The sequence below is a fragment of the Theobroma cacao genome, chromosome 9, assembly GCF_000208745.1.
Source record: "Theobroma cacao cultivar B97-61/B2 chromosome 9, Criollo_cocoa_genome_V2, whole genome shotgun sequence".
Lineage (NCBI taxonomy): Eukaryota > Viridiplantae > Streptophyta > Magnoliopsida > Malvales > Malvaceae > Theobroma > Theobroma cacao.
This window is the reverse complement of record NC_030858.1, coordinates 4,456,041-4,476,224: the sequence shown is the minus strand read 5'-3', so window position 1 is coordinate 4,476,224 and position 20,184 is coordinate 4,456,041. Positions and strand designations below refer to the sequence as shown.

Here is a 20,184-nt window from a genome sequence, read left to right as displayed (position 1 = left end):
AATAGATGAGAGTAGAAACTCATTATGTAAAAGGCAAGATTAAGTCCTCTCTTTTGTCTATAATAATATAAAAATATCAACTATTGAAAAGTTAAAAAAAAAGAAAAAAACTAACAAAAAAAAGAAAATATTAATGCATTGAACACTAATAGTTAGTGTAATTAAAATTATTTTCGTTATCAATCATGTATCAAAAATTAAATATAATTTTTAATTTTTAATTTTTATTAATATAAATTATTTATGCGTACACGAATTTTATGTACTTTTACTATAGTAGTTAATTGATGAGGGAAATTTATATATTAACATAAACAATATAATTAACGAGTAAAAAGTACCCATAGCAAAGTTGTTCTCGGTGCTACTAGCAAATATAAGAGTGCCCACTGAACAAATAAAGAGTTCTAGATATATACGTATACAAGAATTTTCAACTTACTGTTCCCTTTCAAAATCTACTACTACTGATAGAGTTGTCAAAAGGAAAAAGGTCCATGATCAGGAAAGCAAGTGTTCCCTAGACCCTAATCTGTTTGATAAGAAAGGTAGAATAACTTGTCTGTGAAGCAAGATCTCTCCACCAAGACATCTGGGGGGGAGAGAGATTTGCGTAGCTCCTTTATCCAATTTGTTTTATTTGTATTTTTGAACGAATATAGTGGATGGTGCTTTTCCCATATTTGGCTTTTTTCTATAAGATTGCTCTACAGAGTTTCCAATTCCTAACTGTTCTGCTTGTCCTCTTGAACTGAGCCCTCCTCTCTCTCTCAGAAAGATCGTCATCGCATTGAGATTGGAGGGTTCTGAGGAAAATGAAGCGAAGAACGTGTTATTTTCTCATTGTTGCTCTGCATATAATAAGCTGGATTCTAGCATCAACCAGGTCTTTAGCATCGCATGATGTTGCTCCTCAACAAGGTTTGTTATATATTCATTCATCTTAATGTACTGCAGCTCCATTTGTCTGATTCACATACTTTTCGCTAGATAATTACTTTCTTTGCCAATTTTTGGCTTTCCCCCCCTACTTTCAGCGGCAAAAGTTTCTTTATAACCTTTTCCTATACTGGTTCTGGCCATAACTTTTTCGTTAATGTGGATAAAAGAATCCAACTCCGAAAGATTTGGTTTCACACAACTTTTCCCTTGTCAATTTCTTCTGTTGGTGTTTTACTAATTATCTAAACTTGATCAAACAGATAAAGTTCCAGAGTTCAAGGGGGGTCCCATTGACTCTAAACAGGTTCATTAAGTTTACTGTCTTCCTTTCTATTTTCAGACGTGAATGATGATCTTGTTCTCTTTTTGAGGTTTATCTTTTGCCTAGTTTTTGACCTTCGGGGTTGTTCTTATATTTTGACCTTTCAGGGTCTTGAAAGCAAGGGTGGAGTCGTTTATGGGAGCGAAGAAACATGTAGTAGAATGCTGGGAAGACTTGGATCAAGGCCACCAAACTGTCGGCGCAAGTGTGGACGCTGCACTCCTTGTGTGGCCACTCAAATTCCTGCAACTTCTGATAAACTGGGAATTCAATATGCCAATTATGAACCTGAAGGATGGAAATGCAAATGTGGCTCCACTTTCTTCAATCCATAAATGTCTGGGGTCAATCCCAACAGCTTTTCTAGTTCTCCTTCTCTCTCTCATTATATGTGTGTGTGTCTTTGTATATGTATATCTATCTGCATTGCCCCATGTAGTATACTCAATTTCACTTTTATCTTTCTTTCTTTGTTTCTGCTCTTTCTTTTTCTTCTTCTCTTCTTACTAAAAAAAAGGAAGAAATTTTGGGTGTTGATCTTCTAAGGTAGCTACTGAAATACATGGAAAAGATTTCAAATTCATGTTCAATTTATGTTGGTAATGGAATGTTGGGAACAGCCATGCACCATATATCAATTTAATCATATAATAAAACTCGTTGAAAATTTTTTTAAAAAATTCTTGAACAAGGTTATATTTTGTTTATTTAATTTTCTTTATCTGGCTACGTACCTTATATATCAAAATTTGAAGATAATTAAGTTCAAAATCGAACGTTGTGTCCACAAATGATAAAGGATAATCTTCATCGTAAGGTATGTTTCGGTATTAAGATATATATAGGTAATAATTGATTTTAGTGTAAATGGAAGATTGATAGAGTAATTGTATGCCTTATAAGTCGATGGAATGTGGAAATTTTGTTTTTGTTTTTTGGAAGGCTATGGAAGTACATTATTAAAGCATTGCGTTGAATGAAGACTTTTCTTACTTGAAGGCACATGGAAATACATTATTAGTATTATTTAAATCATTACATTGAATGAAGGCTTTCTTTACTTATATATTTATGGTTGTCATGAAGTTTTTGTAGTTGGTCAAATTTGGTAAACTTGTTCATTCAGTGAGTATTCACAAGTTAATTCAATTATATTTATATTTTAATTAATGAGATCTATTGTTTATTTGACATATAAGAAACATAATCATTTAATAGTTTATTGAATTTATCAATGTCCAATCTTGAGAAAATATTAATTATAAAGATTTTATATTTTTATAAATATATGTAATAGTTTTTATATTTTTTATCAAACCATGTCTAGTTATGTGGATTTTATCTCAATAGTTAATACTAACAATTGTAAACATAAAGTAAACAAATATTTTATTTAATTTAGTGATTAAACTAGCAATAATGTATTTGTATGTTTAACCAATTGGCTTATAGGCATACATTAATTTTAAGCGTAATATTCAAACAAATTAATTAACTATTTAAGAAAATTTAAATAAATTTTTATTCATTTATTAGATTCAATTAATATATGTATTTTATTTTAGATCAAATAAAGTATTGATTAATTATCATCAATCAAATTATCAATTATAATTTTATATCCATGTAGTGCTGACATGGTACTGATGTGGATAATGAAAAATATGATGTTATCATGTTTTTATGTCATATCGATATATTACATAATTATCCGTTATAACATGTTAACATGTCATATAAGTATTACATTAATATCACGAAACATAAATTTACATGTGACGTGTTAATTAAGTTAATTATTAATGATAAAAGTTATTAGACTTAAAATAAAATTACAAATACTTTTTTAGTTTAAAATAAAAATATAAAGATTTTATTAAATACAATAAAAATATTAAAACTTATTTAAAATTTTTTGAATAGATTAAAGACTTTTTTATATATTATATTTTAATTTTATCAATTTCCCAATTGCATTTCGAATATCAATCATTTTCGTGTAAAGAACTTAAGATTATATTCGCATCCGAGTATTTGACTAATTGGTTAGTGCATTATCTCCTACCTAAATAGTAGGGTTCAAATCCCCCATCTTTCAATTAAAAAAAAAAAAAAACTAAAGACCATGTTCTTATTAAAACAGTCTTAGTGGATAGATTCCCAGCTTATATTTTTTAGGTACATGTTCAATCTTAATGTCACATCTCTTGATTTTCTGTATGGTTAAGGGGTAACAACTGAACACATGTTTAAACCAGTTTTGAAAACTTTTTCTATTATCATCTGTGCATCAAATCAATATGTATTAAAATGATTAATAATTAAATTTTAAATTTACATTAAACAAGTTCAAATTAGGTTTTGATCTTACTCAAGGAAAATTTTTAAAATTTTTTGTTGCGTTTTATGTAACATATGTATGATAGGGCACAACTCATGAAAGGTTATTTAACATAATTTTATGAGAATTCTATTAAAACTGATTAAATAAAATCAAAAATTTAAATTTATAGAGTGAAAGATATTGTTATAATAAATAATATGTACAAAATTTGGAAAATTTTAATAAGTTTCGATATTTTTCAAAATTTTTTTTTATTAAAACTTATAATAAAGTTTTTATCGTTGAATATAAATAGTATTTTTGTATATATATTATTAAATTTTATTAATGCATAAATCTTAATTTTTAAAATTAATTTGTATTTAATATTTTTAACTAAACATTTACAAAACTTAATTTAATGAATTCTATATAAGTTCCTCCGGTGTCATCTTCTGGTGGATGTAGCCATGTGCTGCAAGTTGAACTCTGGGCTCGGCAGAAATTCCTCATTTTAATGGACCCATGGCCCATGTTCAATTGGATTGTAGACATTTCAGACGGCTCAATTGGATTTTTAGCTCGGGTCATATTTGCACCGAGAGCATGCATAAACTAAAGTGGTCGGATAAAAAGATCACGTGGCGAACTCACTCCTCCGATGGATTAAAGACAGATAAAAAAGCACGTGACGGGGGAAGCCCTCCCCTTGACAGTGGCGCGAAAACACCTTTTTTTACTCAAGAGGAACTTTCGCATCCTTTGCACGCGTACTCAACACGCGTGGCCTAGCATCTCTCGGTCTCTCTCTATCAAACCCAGAAATTTATTTTTATTTTCATTTTTTAAAAAAGAAAAAGGAAAGCAAGAAAGCGAGGAAAAAGAAAAAGAAAGAGAGAGACCCACACATAACAAAAACACACATCCTCCGTCGTTTGTTCGCTTCGATTGGATCAAATCCATAATGCGAGAAAACAAAGTTTATAGAGAGAGAAAATATGCAAATTTATCTGTTTTTAGAGAGAGAAGCAGAAATATGGTTTCTTAGCGACGTCTCCCCTCTTTCGATTAGCCTAACCTAACCCTAGTGTTTTTTTGTTTAATTTTATTTCTCTTTTGATTTAAAACAAACACGGAACTCTAGATCTTTTTGATTTTTCTGTAGAATTTTTTATTTTTTTTACGTGATCGAAAATTTGGATGTGTTGGAATTGTCGTTGCGGTTGATTCGGTGTTTAGTGTCACCGTATAATTTCCTCGCTTTTTTTATTTGGGGGATTTTCGAAATTAGGGTTTCAGATTATTGTTAGGGTTTCGAATTTTATTTATTTCTTTTTTTAGTTATTTTAAGTCGAGTTGATGGAGCCTCGTGTGGGTAATAAGTTTCGTCTTGGTCGTAAGATCGGTAGCGGTTCTTTTGGAGAGATCTATCTGGGTTCGTTAAATATTCTTTTTCGTTTTATTTTTCCTTTTCTTTTAGTATAATTTGGTGATTGATTTTTTCCTCTGCAGGTACGAATATTCAGACGAATGAAGAGGTTGCCATTAAGCTTGTAAGCAGTACTTGCTTATTTCTATTTTTGTTGAATTTTGTATGATTTTCTTGTTTTTGTCGTTTGTTTATTTCCAACTGTAGTTTGTTGCATGCTAATGTGTTCGTTTTATGAAATAGCAATGTAGTTGTTATGCTGGTTTACGTTTTAATTCGATCCTGCTGTTCATTAGATTTCTTGTGTAACACGATCATTTATAACTTAGTGATGCAGTTGAGTCATAGTTTATGTTGAAGCAAAAAAGTGTAGAAATCTGCTATAGTATAATTAATTGGTTTCTAGATAACGTGTAGCGGAAAAATAAAGAAAAATGCTCCTATTTAAGTCAAGTTTGATTCCAACTTATAGTAGGCCATTTGAGTGTATTGTCTTGGATAGAAGTATACTGTTCATGGGAAGCATGACAGTATTTTGCTTGACCTGGTGTTGAATATTTTTTACAGCCTTTTTACAGTTTTTTTGTTTGTGTTAAACAAATGATAATCATAGTTTGTGGACTCCCTTTATGCAAAAAGGGGAAACAGTGAAGCAAACTATTAATTAAGTTTTAACAGGGTGGGATTATCATTTCTCATCAAATGGAGGATCAAATTAGTTCATAAGTAATTTCTTTTTATTTTCTAATGGTTGGCTGGCATCATAGTGGATTAGAAGAATATACTCTGTGTGGTTATCTCCCGAGATCAATAAGATTCAACTGCATGACTTCCTTTTTAAGTCTTGATTATCATGGTATGTACATTATTCTCATAATTTTCTTGATATTCGGTGCGAATTGATTGAACGTCAATCAATGATACTTATTAGTTTTTATGAGGGGGTGTTTTCATTTTGAATAAGATAATTAGCTAATAACTTTCTCCTTGAATTAATGGTTTGATTCAATTAATTCAAAGTTCTAATGTTCTGTACAATAATTGCTTTCTTATATTTAGTAATTTGATAGTGATTTTCTCCTTTGATGCTGTTGTTTTAACCATAATAAATTCTTTTGGTGTATGAGAAAGTTGATGACCTTTTTTATACTTTTTTTAATGATCAGGAAAATGTGAAGACTAAGCATCCTCAGCTGCTATATGAATCAAAGTTATACAGGATCCTGCAGGGAGGAAGTAATGATACTTTGAGTTGTCTTTTGGTTTTCTAGAACATAAAGTTCTTGTTTCAATATTTCATATTTATAAATCATACTGTTTCTTATGACTGCAACTGTTGACTTTCCCCTTCTTGATTTTCCTCTTGGCAGCTGGGATTCCAAATGTGAGATGGTTTGGAGCTGAGGGAGATTATAATGTTCTGGTTATGGATTTGCTTGGACCTAGTCTTGAAGATCTATTTAATTTCTGCAGTAGGAAACTCTCATTGAAGTCAGTTCTCATGCTTGCAGATCAAATGGTAGTTTCGTTGAATTTCATGTATCTGCTAATTCATTTCCTTTATTTTAATGTCTCATCACTTCATGCGATTTTGATTTTTTTGCCCAGATCAATCGTGTTGAATTTGTTCATTCAAAATCGTTCCTACATCGAGATATTAAGCCCGACAATTTTCTTATGGGCTTGGGAAGGCGTGCGAATCAGGTTTCTGCATTCTGGTCAAAATATCATTATGATATATGTCTTTTTTTTTGGTTATATGTTGCAGGAGATTTTAATGTTTTATTTCTTTTCACTTTCACGTAGGTCTACGTCATCGACTTTGGTCTGGCTAAGAAATATAGAGACAGTTCAACACATCAACACATTCCTTACAGGTGAGAGGAGTTTGCATGTGTGTGATCTATTGTATTTTACATGTAGTTTAAAAGGAGTGTATTGGTTCAATTCCCCCCAACCCCCCTCCCCCTCTTTCCCCTTAAATGGAAGAAATACTTTTATTTAATCCCTTCTTTATTTCACATCTTCTTGAGTTATTTACTAATACCAATATGGTCATCTGAGCTGATTCTACTATAAGATTCTCTTGATTGCACCTTTATTCCTCACCTCCTCGTTTAGAAGGGGCGACTTCTAAAGGATTCCCATATTTTTTCTGTGACTATTATAGATTTATGCATACAAATCTACCATATATTTTTGGCATGAAAATGTTCACAGAGAAATGATATTATACTCAGTACATACCTCATGTCAATGTGAATGAATTAATATGATGCAAAAAAAAAAAAAATTCAATCATTGGACATTGCTGATAAAATAAAGTTGTTAACTTTTATTTTGGGCTCTATTACCTTAGAACACATGTTTCCATTTCCAGTTTTGTTCCATAATCAGTCTGCAATTTAATTTACCTGTCTGGTCCTGGTTTGTTTTGTCTTCTGAGTTTTGGGATTCTCCAATAAGGTTGGTTATAACATTTTAACTTATAGCTGTAATCTTTTAGCATGGCATTTATTTGTGATTTTCCAAGATGAAGCATTGTGAAGAACTGTCACAAGGGTAGTACCTGTACTTGTAGTGGTGGACATGATGATGCATCCGACTTCTTTGCTTTGCACTGGCATGTTCTATGTTTCAATATTCTTTTTACTGATTCTTCTGTTGATAATATGTGGTGGATGTCCCTGGCCAATATTTTATATTCTACCTGGTAATGACTGTTTCAGGGAAAATAAGAATCTGACTGGAACTGCAAGATATGCAAGCATGAACACACACTTGGGCATTGGTATGTATGGTCAATGGTTTACTTCTGGTGTCTTTTCTTTAATCTACAGGCCTTTCTTTGAGTCGTCATAATTTTGATTCTTTCTGTCCTTGTATACCATGTAGAGCAAAGCCGTAGGGATGATTTAGAGTCTCTTGGATATGTGCTTATGTACTTCCTAAGAGGAAGGTGATTCTTGCTACCTATGCTACTTTTTTGGTTGTATTGTGTTCATTTCCTTAATAGTTTCTTTATTGATGCCTCGTCTTTTAAAAGTCTTCCTTGGCAAGGTCTGAAAGCTGGAACTAAGAAACAGAAATATGAGAAAATTAGTGAGAAGAAGGTGTCTACTTCAATCGAGGTAAGGATGTCGTTAAATATTGCAGTTGCATTAGGTTTTGATAAAGGGAATTTGAAGCAATAGAAAGAGGTAGATATGTGGCTTAGAGGTTCTGATTTTACATTCAAAATTGTGACTGAAGATTGATGCTGTTTCAGGCCTTATGTCGAGGTTATCCAACAGAGTTTGCATCATACTTCCATTATTGCCGTTCACTAAGGTTTGATGATAAGCCAGACTATGCTTATCTTAAAAGAATATTTCGTGACCTCTTCATTCGTGAAGGTTTGAATTTACAGTCTTAGCATGCTATCAACATGTGTTGATTCCACAGATCACAGGGACATCACATCTTCTCATTGTTCTTGTTCATTGCTGAACAGGCTTCCAGTTTGATTATGTCTTTGATTGGACCATTTTGAAGTATCAGCAATCACAGCTGGCAACTCCTTCAGCTCGAGCCGTTGTGAGTGCTTAGTAGGGTGTTTTACTTATGTTAGTAATTGGTTGGGAATGCATGTTTTGTAATGCTTCTCTTTGTTAGGGCCCTGGTGCTGGAACAAGTTCTGCCATGCCCCCTGCAATTGCTAATGCCGACAGACACACAGGTAGCTGGTGCTCCTTTCATATGATTGATTACTGAGGTTTTGATTACTCAAGTGTGCATGTTTACATCCACACGCGCATACACAATGTTATTCCTTTCCGAATTTCTTAAAATTCTATTTGATATTTAATAAGAAAATGAAATACATGCATTAGTATCAATTGTCTGATCGCCTTCTTTCGAGTTGAAAAATCAAATTATGCTTGGAATTATACCATTTGCATCTCTTTGTTGCAGTGGGGGAGGATGCTCGAGCAGCTGGTTTGTCATCCATGGATTCTTCTCGGCGGAGAACATCAGGACCCTTGATGACTTCTGGAAGTTATGCAAAGCAGAAAAGTCCAGTTGCAAATGACCCTGTAATTACTAAAGATTCTATGGTAAATTTTTATGATTATGTGGTTATGTGCATTGCACATGTATATGGTTATTTGAGATTTGTTATCAATTTTGCATTTTATGCCAGTTACTGTGATGCGTCCTTTTCCTTTTAGGATATATCTCTAGCTTTCATTTGTGGTGGTACATGACGACCAATATTAGGATATATCTCTGTCATCTGCAAGTCCCTTTTGAGTTGAATTAGGAGGCTTGGCAGTCATATACTTATGTCCAAAAGTTGGATCTGTGCTTCAGTTTCCCTGTACAACATTTTTTAATAGCAGATTTTGGTAATTTTGAAATGCTCCTACGGTGTAGTCCCATTTCCTTTTAGCATTAGCATTGTATATATCATTTTGTTCTTAACTTTTTAGTGCTAATTTGGATTTTACTTGGATTAAGTTTATGGGGCAGTCGGGTGGATCCTCTTCGAGGCGAGTTGCTGTTTCTAGCAGTCGTGATGCATTTGCTGGTAGTGAGGCTGAGCCCCAGCGTTCTCGTACAACCGATGCTAGCCCTGGAGCATTGCACAAAATTTCAAGTCAACAACGAAGTCCTGTTGAATCTTCTGACGCAAAGCGGACATTGTCTGGGAGAAACACCTCTCATGTCAAGAACTACGAAGCTGCGCTCAAGGGAATTGAGGGCCTGCAATTTGAAAGTGATGAGAGAGTTCATTATTAAATGCTCAGCTATATGAATTGTTGTAAACCATGAAATGGTTGATGTACTACTACTACTACTACTACTACTAGTACATTTTACAAGAGAGTATGTTTCCTTCTTTGAAGAAAGAGGGGGGGGTGGCTGAGTTTTCAAGGAATTTGTAACTTGGGAGCTCCTGGTTTGATCTGAGTGCACCCAAAGCATAAAGTTGTCCGCTGATGGAAAGCTTGTGAAGTGAAAATTGACTGCATCAAAGTAGTTGCCTGTGAAGGCTAGGCGGTGTGGTATGGCTACTATTTTCCTAACAGTTTTTAACTCCTGTTTTTGTGGTGCCCCTTTCATATTAAAATATCATATGCTTTCTCAGTCATCTGGGACTTGAGGTTTGAAACTTTTATGGCATTGTAAATTGTGTACTGTATTCATGTTACTCCTTGTTCTGACGTTTTCGTTTTTGTATTACCGCTCCTGAGCCAAATCTATATATTCTTTTTTCTTATAGCGTCATATCTATCTTTACATACAAACATATTACGGGAAAGTAGGATTGAAGGCAAGGTTATTCTTGTGAACTTAACAGCAGAAAGCGATAATCGATTAATTGTGAGCATTGCTTTGCCTCAGGCCTGTTTTTGTTTTTCCTTTCATCTTGTGGGATTTTCTTATTCCGATGACCGATTGGAATTGACCCTGAGCTCCCCGTTCCTACATCAGGTTGGTTGAAATAAAACAATGTCCAAGAATTGGACAGGTGGGTCACAAGTAAGAAGTTCCAACTCAGGGATGCCGATACTGCTGCCGGCGTACCGGTCTGCTGGTCTCATCTTCCTCGCCACATTGAACGATTGCCTTGACCCGCAATACCCAACCCTCTGCTGCCAGCCTTAAAATTCTCAAAAGCAATCCAAAACCGATGCAAATGAAACGAAGGAGTTGCAGTTATTCGTCAGACAATCACCAGTAGTTCTACCACAAGCATTGAATATTCATGTTCCCATTGTCAATGTAATTATGCCTTCAGAATCAGATAGCTTACAATTTGGGAAGAGACGAACGAGACTTGAACCACAAACAGAAAGAAAAGTTTAAACTCATCATTTTAATTAACAATTCTAAAGATATACCCAGGTATACAAAGCAATTTAAAACGATTATTAATTCAACAGGACCACTGCGTTAGATCTCAAACATCTTTGGTCTTTACCCACGTATTCATTCAAAGGGCTGTGAAACAGTAGAGAGATTGAACCAACCAACCAAGTAGATTAAATTGACCCACAAATTTACCACCATCCATAAACTACCCTAGAGTACCTATCCTTGAGCCACCTAAAACTCTTCTTTAAAGACCCTTTCACCTTCCCTTCAACAGTGTAAACCTTATAGCTAGCCACCCTCTTCTTCCTCTTCAACTCCGGATCATTGAAACTCCAGCTCTTTGAAGAAGACCCATTTGTTGACTTGCCTTTCTTGAACTTAGCATCAGTATTCGGCATGTGGGTCTGGCCAGGGCGCGTTGTTGAGGCATAGGATGCACTGTAACACCTAAGATCTTGCATGCTGTGGATACCGTTCCCATACGACGAAGTGGGTCCGCTATAGCTCCCTATCTGCTGCGTTCTTCCATCGCCACATGATTTGGATCTCAAGTCTTCCATAAATTCTTCTACCGTGGGAGCTCCCACAGGGATTTTGGGGAAGGGAATTGCTCTCTTAATCTCTTGAAGCTAGGAGTTTAAGCTTCTCTTTCTCAAAGCTGTAATGCCTATAAATTTAGTGGAATTTGTGCTTTGGAGTGTTGTGGAAGTATAGAGTTTGATTTCATCGAGACGAGACGATTTTTCTTGTATGATTCTACGATGCGCTGACTTTAAATAATGCAATTGCGTCGGTGGTTCGTACATAAAGTTGGCAAAAGGTTGGGTGCAATAAAGCCAAATCCACTCATTCACATGACTTAATGTAGCACTTGGTTACATTCAACCACATCTTTAATTTACGTATTCTACCTGCTAATTGCTTCATTTCAAAAGACAAAAAAATAGTATCTACTTGTAATACTGAGTTTGCCGGTGTACTTGCAATAGCTTCACTTAATTTCCTGTCTACATGTTCTCTTTCATATCACTTCATCAATCTAAAAACATTCATTAAAGCAGTAAAGTTGACCAAATTTAGCGTAACCCAAATGATAATTAAATAAGGATAAATGGTTCCCACTTTCCGTCAGCCGATTTCTCGATGGTGTGGCTCTACAGGCTTTTTTATTGTTATTATTTTTACTGTATAAATACATTTCATTTCTGGGACAAAGGCTGCTTTGTTGGGCTCCACTCGGATCAATATCCAGCACACGACTCTATTAAATGATAAAAATACAACGGACTCTTCTCTCTTTCTTCTTCTTTTGAAATGAAGCACTTTAACTACAAAAATCATCACAGTAACGGAGATTGCAACTTCCCAAGCGAGAAAAAAACCAAGTTCAGTCTAGACTGCAAACAGAGATTAGACAATTTCAGAAACGTGCGCTGTAAACAGGGGAGGCAGACTTTGAGGATTTGCTGGAATTGGAATAGCCTCATTTCTTATATTTACAGGGAAGCAATTGAAGAGGGATCTTGCACATGTTTATAGGCCACGAGATTGTTGCCTTAAAATCATGACAAGTTACAGATTGAACCAAAATTTATTTGACTCGAAAACATCCCAAGTCAAACTCCCACGCCTTACTAATTCCAGTCACGTTTCTCAAAGAGTAAATTACGAGTAAACTCTAGACAAGAGGCCGAGCGTGCATCATGTACAACTTTCCACTGATAAACACAACAGTCAGCGGGATGATACGTGTACTACATTTGTGGCACTGCTAGTGCTTTATGCTTTCAAAATTGCTTGTGAATTGATGGGATTAACAAATATCCGCTCAGGAAAATGATATTATGGGTCATCAAAACATCTCAGCAGGAAGTGAAATATACAAATCCAAAGCAAGCAGAGCAATGCTACATCAGATAGATGAGTTACCGTGCAAAAAACCAATCTACAGCCGCTACTGGATCAAGTTGCATCCCTAGGCACCAGGTCGTTGTAAAATGTAGTAGATTAATCTGCTTTCCCTTTGCGATTCATCAAATCATGGTAGTATAGAAGCACACACATTGGCTGACCAAGAATGGAGAATATGAACCAGAAAATCATATTTCCCACCTGGAATTGGAAGGAAAAATGTCAACTGTCATACGCCAATAGACAGGCATCAGCATACCACAGGAACACGATATTTTAGGTGATAGTCTATATACACTGCATATCCTCGAGCAAAACAAATAAAGGAACAGAAAGAATTCTAGTTGTTAATTTCCCTTTCTTCGCTTCCACCATATGATACCTAGGCTCTTGCTATGCTCAGAATACCCCTACATGACTACAACAAGCCCACTGGCATACACTCAGGTGTTCCAGACTCTCAGAATCAGAGAGCAACTTAACTTCTTAACATTTACTCAGTATAATTTAACCCTAAAGATGTTAATTCGGAGTGGAAGTTTGATACTGATAAATAAATTTTGAAAAGAAAAGAAGTTCATAGATACAAATCAAAGTAAAAAGCATACCATTGAGCTTCTGAACTTATCTTGCAGATAATTTGTGATCAAGACCAAGGGAACCTGGTAAAAAATTAGGCAGAAAAATGAGAGAAAGAAATCTTTTCATAAATCTCATGTCTGATATTGATTCTTGTTCTACTAGTACTGGTGCATATCAAAGTGCTAAGTGACTATTGATCTTCATTTCAATATATTAATGTACCAGACACAAGTACATTCTTACCTGAAACATGATGCCGATAAAAGCCCATAACTTAAACATGTGGCAAGGAACAGCAATGCAGAGCTGTAATAAGTAAACAGAATTATGAAACAACAGAAGCAAAATCAACGCAGCAAAATAAATTTATAGGATGAAGGAATTAAACAAAGCGTGCGATGGTATACAACAAAAAGATATCTACTTCCTAAATTTATAAACTAATAGTGTAAATTTTTTTTTCGAAAAGCAACTAATACTGTAAAAGTACTTCCTCCTTTCTACCCCTTTGCCCAACATATGCTCTTGTCGTGGCAAAAATCATAAGAAACAAGCACTGGCATCTATTATTTTTATTATTGTTCCCGTTCTTTCCTCCTTGAGTTGCCAGTTATCCTCAATGATAAGGTAACAGCTCTAAACAGGAAAATAGGATCCTCCCAGACAGTTATGACAGCATAAGATTACTGATTGTTATGAATCTTGATTACACATTTATTTCACAGTGTGAAGTGAAGACGATCAAATGTCTGAAAGAAAAGGTAACAATTGGTGCATAACTAAAGTATAAATATTAAATAGTGAGCATATTCAACATCAGACAACAATAATGCAAGAAAATTAAATAATTATGGAATCTCCACCCTATTCTCCATCCACCGAAGGTAAGTTGAAAGAATAAGACCTATGGGAATATACATACCTCATGGAATACCGCAGAAACTAAAAAGGCAATAACAATGGCAACTCCCTGAAAAAAGAGGGAAAAGAAAAAAACATTAACACAAATAAACAACTGACTTGGCAAGTATCACTATTGGGAATAAATAGAACCATAACATAACAGCATGCTTGATGGAAAGTTGCCATATTTCCATCACTTGAAAACTAACGAGGTAGAAATCAAGACTTAGGGGAATTTCACCTTTGGTATACCGTTCCTTAAGCATGGAAAATAGATATGGCGAACCATCCATTTGTGAACAGGCTGTAATCAATTAAAATTCTGTCAACAATGATGTAGATTTTTCCTTTTAACTGGGAAAACAGAAAATGAGAAAGATAACATTTACTGCTAACAAAGAGTTAAATAGAAGGTTGGATATAACACATTGGAAGTATTTTGCTATTCTGAAAATTTATTAGAAAAAGGGAGAGCATAACCAGAGAAGGGAATTCAACAATGCATGAAGATTCCAATAGCATTGTATATTACAGTTGAAACAAGAAAATCATAAGAAAGAAGTTCTAAAATTTTGGGCCATATCAAAACAGCATAATACGACAGCAATGAGAAGACCAAAAAACTCTGCAATAATTTGTATTCAGTATAACAAGTAGGTTAGGGAAAAAAACAGATTATGAGTAAAATGAAACGTACCATATTCCACATTCTCCAATACTGATGACAGCCATAAAATGGAAAATCCATGCAAAAAACACAAATTGTTCACATTGAAGTTCACCAAAGCATTGAAAGAAATATAGCCCAAGAAAACAATTTAGGGCTTCTAGAACTTACCTCCTCAACAGTTTTTGCATTCCACCAATCTTTATAGAACTCACGATCCCCAAAACGGAGGAGCTCAGCTAGTATATTTAACCTGTATTTGTAGATCATAAATAAGGGTAATATGCTGCCAAAGTTTTTTAAATGATCAGGTAAGGCTGATCTCTGCACATTGTGCAAGTGAGCTAACATGTGTGCATGCCTAAGAGCGTGTGTGTGAGAGAGCGCAATCTTTCACATTAATACTCCATCTTATGGAGCAGATTCTGACTAAATGGTTAAACCTAGAACCAATATGCACCATGGTCAGGTAAGATATTTGTCTTTCCTAGCTCTCCAACATTGTGAAGGAGATAGATGCTGTCTGCTTGACATGGTTGGCAAAAGTAAACTCAATTGTAGCTATCAATTAAAAAATCAATTACTTAACCAAAATTACAACAGAAATCTTTTATCACAAAACATAAGAGAAAAAAATTGTATTGTCCAGAAATAATAACTGCAGATATACCAGAGGTGAAAAAAGCAGTAGAACATGCAGAGCCACACGTATAAATTTGGAACTGAAAGCTTCAAAACTCTCTCTATGGCGTATAAAAGGTTCCCCTTCAAAGGGTGTTGAGAGTTCTGAACAATTGGATTGATATACTGCAGCATTATATACATACATATGAAAAATTTTAGCATCTAACAAAAAAATCCTGAAACAAAAGGCAGAATAAGGAACACTAGTACCAACTGAAGAATTGGCACCCACCTGTTCTATTATGAAACCCATGAGTCCGGTAAATACTATTAACTTGATAAATTGACGAACCACCCAACTTTTTCGAACAGCTGGTGTACGAGGATAGCTTTGCTGCAATGGAAATGATCAACAAAAACAAGAGATTGACAATATCAAGCCATGCTGTTTAATACAATTACAGATTAAACAGTAACGCATACAGATTCTAGCTTAGGCATTGGGCACTCATACACACTACATATCCAGCACTAGACAAAGGATAATTATCAGTCTAGGCACCAAAAAGAATATAATTCTTACCTGGTAACATAATGTGGGTGCTACCATGAAGTATGCCAAACTCTTGAAGCTAACATCATACGAGGGGTCCACATCTCCCTGACATCAACAAGAGGATCATATTGAATGGATCAATAATAATGTAAGTAGGAAACATGACATGAATTGAAGTACAAAGAAGGGGGAAGATGGAAAGAGCAATTTCTCTTCCTATTCTAATGAAAAAAATTGCACCTAATATTTGACAGGATTTTTTATGTGAACCAAGGAGCATTCTTATGATCAAAAACTTATTTTCTAGGCCATATTTCTCCATTCCCAACCAAACTCAAAAAATTGCACATAAATCATTGATTGCAAATGGTTCAATTGTAAAATGAGAAAAAAGCGGAACTGCACGAGGTGGGGGGGTGTTGAGGGGGGGAATAGAGAGAACTACAAGCTTTTGTCTGCAGTAAGCCTGCACAATTTTGATTTTCTTTTATCACAAATACAAACATGCTGTTTACATTAATCAACCTCGAAACCTCAGAAGTAATTTTACTGTACCTTTTCCGCTGACTTGGCAAGTGCTCTCATATCATTGTTAGTATGAGCATAGGAGACCAATTTTAACCAGACAATACAAGCAAACAGCATCAATGCCACGCCTGATAAAAATGCAGAATCACACCTGCACAATACAGAGTGAGTCCAATAATTAAGAATGTTCACAACTCTCCTCTTATTCTTTAAGAATCAGATTTGAAATACTGAATGAAGCACAACACAACTACATAAGACCTAAAAAATAAAAACATTAAAGAAAGAACGATGTACCAGACAGGAAAGCTCCTTCACTGAAATTTTGTTAAGTTATAGCTGAGAAAAGGGCTTGAAAATTCTTACGTGACCTTAGCCCAGGCATTCATCTAATGCAAACTTAGATAAATGTATATAAAATATGTATAAGAAAGAAGTTGAGCATCTTGTAAACCTAGTAGGCTAGTGCAACCTAAACCTTGGAAAGCTGACAAAAGAACATATTTCAATGCTAAGTAGACAATTAATAGATAACAATATTATTGGAATAAAAAGCAAATCCAAATGAAAGAATGGAAGGAAAAAAGAAAGTTCACCTGAGATTAACAATAACTGGATACAAAACCGCAGTTGTGCTAATGATTGCATGAAGAAAAACAACAACCTACAATATAGAAATTTAGCAGTCAAGTTTTTGCAACTCAATAGCACAATGCATTGTCTGGTTCTCTAGGAAGAGTTAGTACACTTTTTCAAGGGCTGAAGCCAAACATATGAAACAGGGAAGCAATTTCCAGATCACCAATTCTTTTCCATTCAAAGTTCAAGTAAAGTAAAAAAAGAAAAAGGAAAGAACAAGCTCTATTTCATCAATAGCTGCAGCCCGCAGTTGAAGCACTTACGGGTTCAGATATATAATTCCGTTGCACCAACTTTTCAACTACAAAGGCCGCAAGTGGGAAAATCGGGAGAGTAAGACTGCAATGTGCACCAGCAAGCAGAACATACTGAGTTAAATGATGATCCAGCCCACAAAACCAAGATGAGAACAATAATCCAAGAAGACATGCCTTCCCACACATGTGATATTCTTAGCAGAAATTAAAATTGAGCTCAGATTAAGGAAGCATTACCAACACATAAAAAGAGGCCAGTCACTCAACGATCTTGAACTAAACCAAAATCCAGATCGAATCAACCACCCATACTGCAACATTTAACAACAAGAAGAATAATAATAGGCCATTAATCCAATAAACCATAAGTCCATTAATACCAACCAACTAAAATTCAAACACAAACCTTCATTAGGTTTTCAATAATAAGCCGGCTGTTTACAGCTACAAGCACTACTATACAGAGGTTGAACAGACCCGCATGACTCTGCTATCATGTTGAAAATATCGCTAATCAGAGCTAGAAATACTAAATTCACACAATTCAAGCATTCTATTATTTTTAAAGCTATCAGACTTGTAATAAACTGTATCAAACCCTAACTAACTACCAGAAAAAACTTATACTTAAAATTTAAAATTAAAATAACAGAAAAATATATAAACATTCAACAGAAGTAAAACTTTCAGAAGTGGAAACCGCAAAATTCTACTTCAAACCGATGACTATCTCAAATAAAAAGCATGTATAGATAAAAACCTGTTTGAAGATGGCGCCGGAGCTGAGAGGGCTTTCTTTGATCCTCCGATGAGCGGGCACACGAGGCCGATACGTGAATCTTGTATCGGAACTATTTGGCATCTCGTTTGCATTTTCTGCAACGTTACTCATCAAATTGGCCGATTCCACTCGATCTCTATCGTCCACGGCCTCGCCATTCCCCGAATCGTCACGGTCCGGAGCTCTGGCTGCGGCGGTGGTGGAGGTTCGACGACGAATTGACAAGAGGTTAAGATCTGAGTCGCTGTGAGAGCTGCTGGTCACCGTTGCCGTGCTCCCTAAAATCTCCGGTGAGTCGGATATCGCCATTCAAAAATTAAAAAATACAGAATAAAAGAAAAGGGTTGAGTTCCAGAAGGAAGAAGGTTTAGCGAATTGGTATCAAAATTAGAAGCGTGTGCGTAAACAAGTATTCATTCATTCAAAGAAGATAGAAAAAAAAAATTAAAAGCGGCGCAGAGCAGAGCAGAGACAAGAGCGAAATTTCGCGAAGTGGCGATGAATGAGTGGAATGCTTAAACGGCTTTTGATATTTAGACTTGTATTTTTCTTTTAATAATAATAATAGAAAAAAGGAGAGGGTGATGAACTGATGATGCAAAGCGGTGGGTGTACTTTTGAGAGGTGAAGGTGACAAAGGAAATTCTCAAATATCGTAAATTAGCCGCTTTGGTCCGGTCCTTTGGAAGTTTGCTCCGTCAATATTTTTCTTTTTTTCTTCCGTTTTTCTTTTCAAAGAGAAAAATATGCTTGTGCTCCACAGAAGAGATGCAGCAAAGCAGGACTGGAAATTAGCTTTCCCCTCTTTCTTATACCCTGTTCTTCAAGTGCAAGTTGCTACGCTGCATCCTCCTACATGATTTTATGGACCATCCTCCGTTGTTTTCTTCTTTGCATTTTTACTCGTATACATGTTATTATTACTCTAAATATTAATTTAATACTCCGCGAGTAATATGAGTTTGATTAAGTATTGTATCACGTATTAATCCTATTCATTCATGTGGCGATCGGTAATTAGTCAACAAAATTAAGGAAGATAATGCTACGAGGAACGAGAAGCTATCTTGGGATCTAAGAAAATGGTAGGCCAAGCCGTTGAGCACATGCTAAGATGACCAATTAACGTTTAGGCTTTTCACTTTTCAGGCTTCTGCAGCAGCTAATCTAAAAGATACTCGTACTGCTAATTGCTGATTACTAGGAATCGTATCCGTGTGGAACTCCTGTCACGGGTGTGGTCTGATCGAGGCATGAAGCCATTGTCCTAATTACGTGTTTCCTTGTATGAATGAAAATCATTGAATCTTGCATTATATTGTAATGGGTCACGGCTCTTTCTGCATTTTATTCTCTCATTTTTGTGCAAGGAACCCTCTTGGAAGCGAAAAAATAGAAAGAGAAATGAACATTTTTAAATTTAGAATATATTATTTTAGTCTCTTATTGTTACATCTTAATTGAATTTTTTTTTTTTAAAAAAATTTCTAAGCAGTCATGAGCAATAAATTTTTACATGAAAATTTTGAGTTACTCTTAGAAGAAAAATATATTTTACGAGGCTTGCATCCGGTCTGAAATCTTTTTATCGTTTTGTCGGTGATCGAGGCCCACGCCTTGAGGATATTGTAAAGAAATATATTCAGAAAAAACAAATCTTTTAGTGCAACGTGGATTTTTTTCGAAAGTAGCAAAGACAAATGTACAAATTTTCTTATCTTATCCTCCATGGATAGGTTGCGATCCTTTAGAAAAGAGAAAAAAAATTTTTGCTAATTTTCTTAATTTGATGACACAATATTATACTTTTATTTCGGAAAGAGAGAAAAAAAAAAAAAGAAGAAAACCTACATAAGCA

At 34.8% G+C, this 20,184-nt stretch overlaps 4 protein-coding genes across 7 annotated transcripts; 2 read left to right on the top strand and 2 right to left on the bottom strand.

Annotated features, from left to right (window-relative positions):
* LOC18588367 (EPIDERMAL PATTERNING FACTOR-like protein 4) lies at window positions 428-1,847 on the top strand. Of its 2 annotated transcripts, XM_018126442.1 has the most exons (4): window positions 428-548; window positions 775-921; window positions 1,203-1,246; window positions 1,372-1,847. In XM_018126442.1, the coding sequence occupies exons 2-4, from the start codon at window positions 816-818 to the stop codon at window positions 1,597-1,599; spliced, it is 378 nt and encodes a 125-aa protein (XP_017981931.1). In that variant the 5' UTR covers window positions 428-548; window positions 775-815; the 3' UTR covers window positions 1,600-1,847. The 2 variants fall into 2 exon arrangements, with proteins under 2 accessions (XP_017981931.1, XP_007012785.2); XM_007012723.2 differs by having other exon boundaries at window positions 429-921.
* On the top strand, window positions 4,435-10,403 carry LOC18588366 (casein kinase I). 2 transcript variants are annotated; one of them, XM_007012722.2, is made up of 14 exons: window positions 4,435-5,022; window positions 5,100-5,140; window positions 6,183-6,252; window positions 6,387-6,535; window positions 6,625-6,720; window positions 6,823-6,893; window positions 7,746-7,807; window positions 7,912-7,975; window positions 8,063-8,147; window positions 8,285-8,411; window positions 8,510-8,592; window positions 8,671-8,734; window positions 8,971-9,092; window positions 9,517-10,403. In XM_007012722.2, the coding sequence occupies exons 1-14, from the start codon at window positions 4,947-4,949 to the stop codon at window positions 9,796-9,798; spliced, it is 1,392 nt and encodes a 463-aa protein (XP_007012784.2). In that variant the 5' UTR covers window positions 4,435-4,946; the 3' UTR covers window positions 9,799-10,403. The 2 variants fall into 2 exon arrangements, with proteins under 2 accessions (XP_007012784.2, XP_007012783.2); XM_007012721.2 differs by having other exon boundaries at window positions 4,436-5,022; window positions 8,971-9,113.
* On the bottom strand, window positions 10,748-11,715 carry LOC18588365. The gene has a single exon (XM_007012720.2). It carries the CDS (start codon window positions 11,436-11,438, stop codon window positions 11,064-11,066), a length of 375 nt encoding a protein of 124 aa, XP_007012782.2. The 5' UTR covers window positions 11,439-11,715; the 3' UTR covers window positions 10,748-11,063.
* LOC18588364 (diacylglycerol O-acyltransferase 1) lies at window positions 12,558-19,209 on the bottom strand. Of its 2 annotated transcripts, none has more exons than XM_007012717.2 (16): window positions 18,306-19,209; window positions 17,952-18,035; window positions 17,783-17,856; window positions 17,552-17,627; window positions 17,246-17,313; window positions 16,677-16,800; window positions 16,149-16,226; window positions 15,858-15,959; window positions 15,612-15,748; window positions 15,113-15,194; window positions 14,972-14,992; window positions 14,516-14,578; window positions 14,294-14,341; window positions 13,615-13,677; window positions 13,398-13,451; window positions 12,558-12,990 (listed from the first exon to the last, which is right to left on the bottom strand). In XM_007012717.2, the coding sequence occupies exons 1-16, from the start codon at window positions 18,633-18,635 to the stop codon at window positions 12,886-12,888; spliced, it is 1,509 nt and encodes a 502-aa protein (XP_007012779.2). In that variant the 5' UTR covers window positions 18,636-19,209; the 3' UTR covers window positions 12,558-12,885. The 2 variants fall into 2 exon arrangements, with proteins under 2 accessions (XP_007012779.2, XP_017982745.1); XM_018127256.1 differs by having other exon boundaries at window positions 12,612-12,990; window positions 17,952-18,032; window positions 18,306-18,635.

Bases quoted from the DNA above. Each gene is read 5' to 3' on its own strand.
- LOC18588365 (XM_007012720.2), bottom strand. From the start codon at position 11,438: ATGGAAGACTTGAGATCCAAATCATGTGGCGATGGAAGAACGCAGCAG.
- LOC18588367 (XM_018126442.1), top strand. From the start codon at position 816: ATGAAGCGAAGAACGTGTTATTTTCTCATTGTTGCTCTGCATATAATA. The intron at 922-1,202 runs GTTTGTTATATA...TTGATCAAACAG, and splicing joins TGATGTTGCTCCTCAACAAG to ATAAAGTTCCAGAGTTCAAG. The intron at 1,247-1,371 runs GTTCATTAAGTT...TTGACCTTTCAG, and splicing joins GTCCCATTGACTCTAAACAG to GGTCTTGAAAGCAAGGGTGG.
- LOC18588364 (XM_007012717.2), bottom strand. From the start codon at position 18,635: ATGGCGATATCCGACTCACCGGAGATTTTAGGGAGCACGGCAACGGTG. The intron at 15,960-16,148 runs GTAAGAATTATA...TTTCCATTGCAG, and splicing joins CACCCACATTATGTTACCAG to CAAAGCTATCCTCGTACACC. The intron at 13,678-14,293 runs GTATGTATATTC...TACTTATTACAG, and splicing joins TTTCTGCGGTATTCCATGAG to CTCTGCATTGCTGTTCCTTG.
- LOC18588366 (XM_007012721.2), top strand. From the start codon at position 4,947: ATGGAGCCTCGTGTGGGTAATAAGTTTCGTCTTGGTCGTAAGATCGGT. The intron at 6,894-7,745 runs GTGAGAGGAGTT...TGACTGTTTCAG, and splicing joins CATCAACACATTCCTTACAG to GGAAAATAAGAATCTGACTG. The intron at 8,735-8,970 runs GTAGCTGGTGCT...TCTTTGTTGCAG, and splicing joins TAATGCCGACAGACACACAG to TGGGGGAGGATGCTCGAGCA.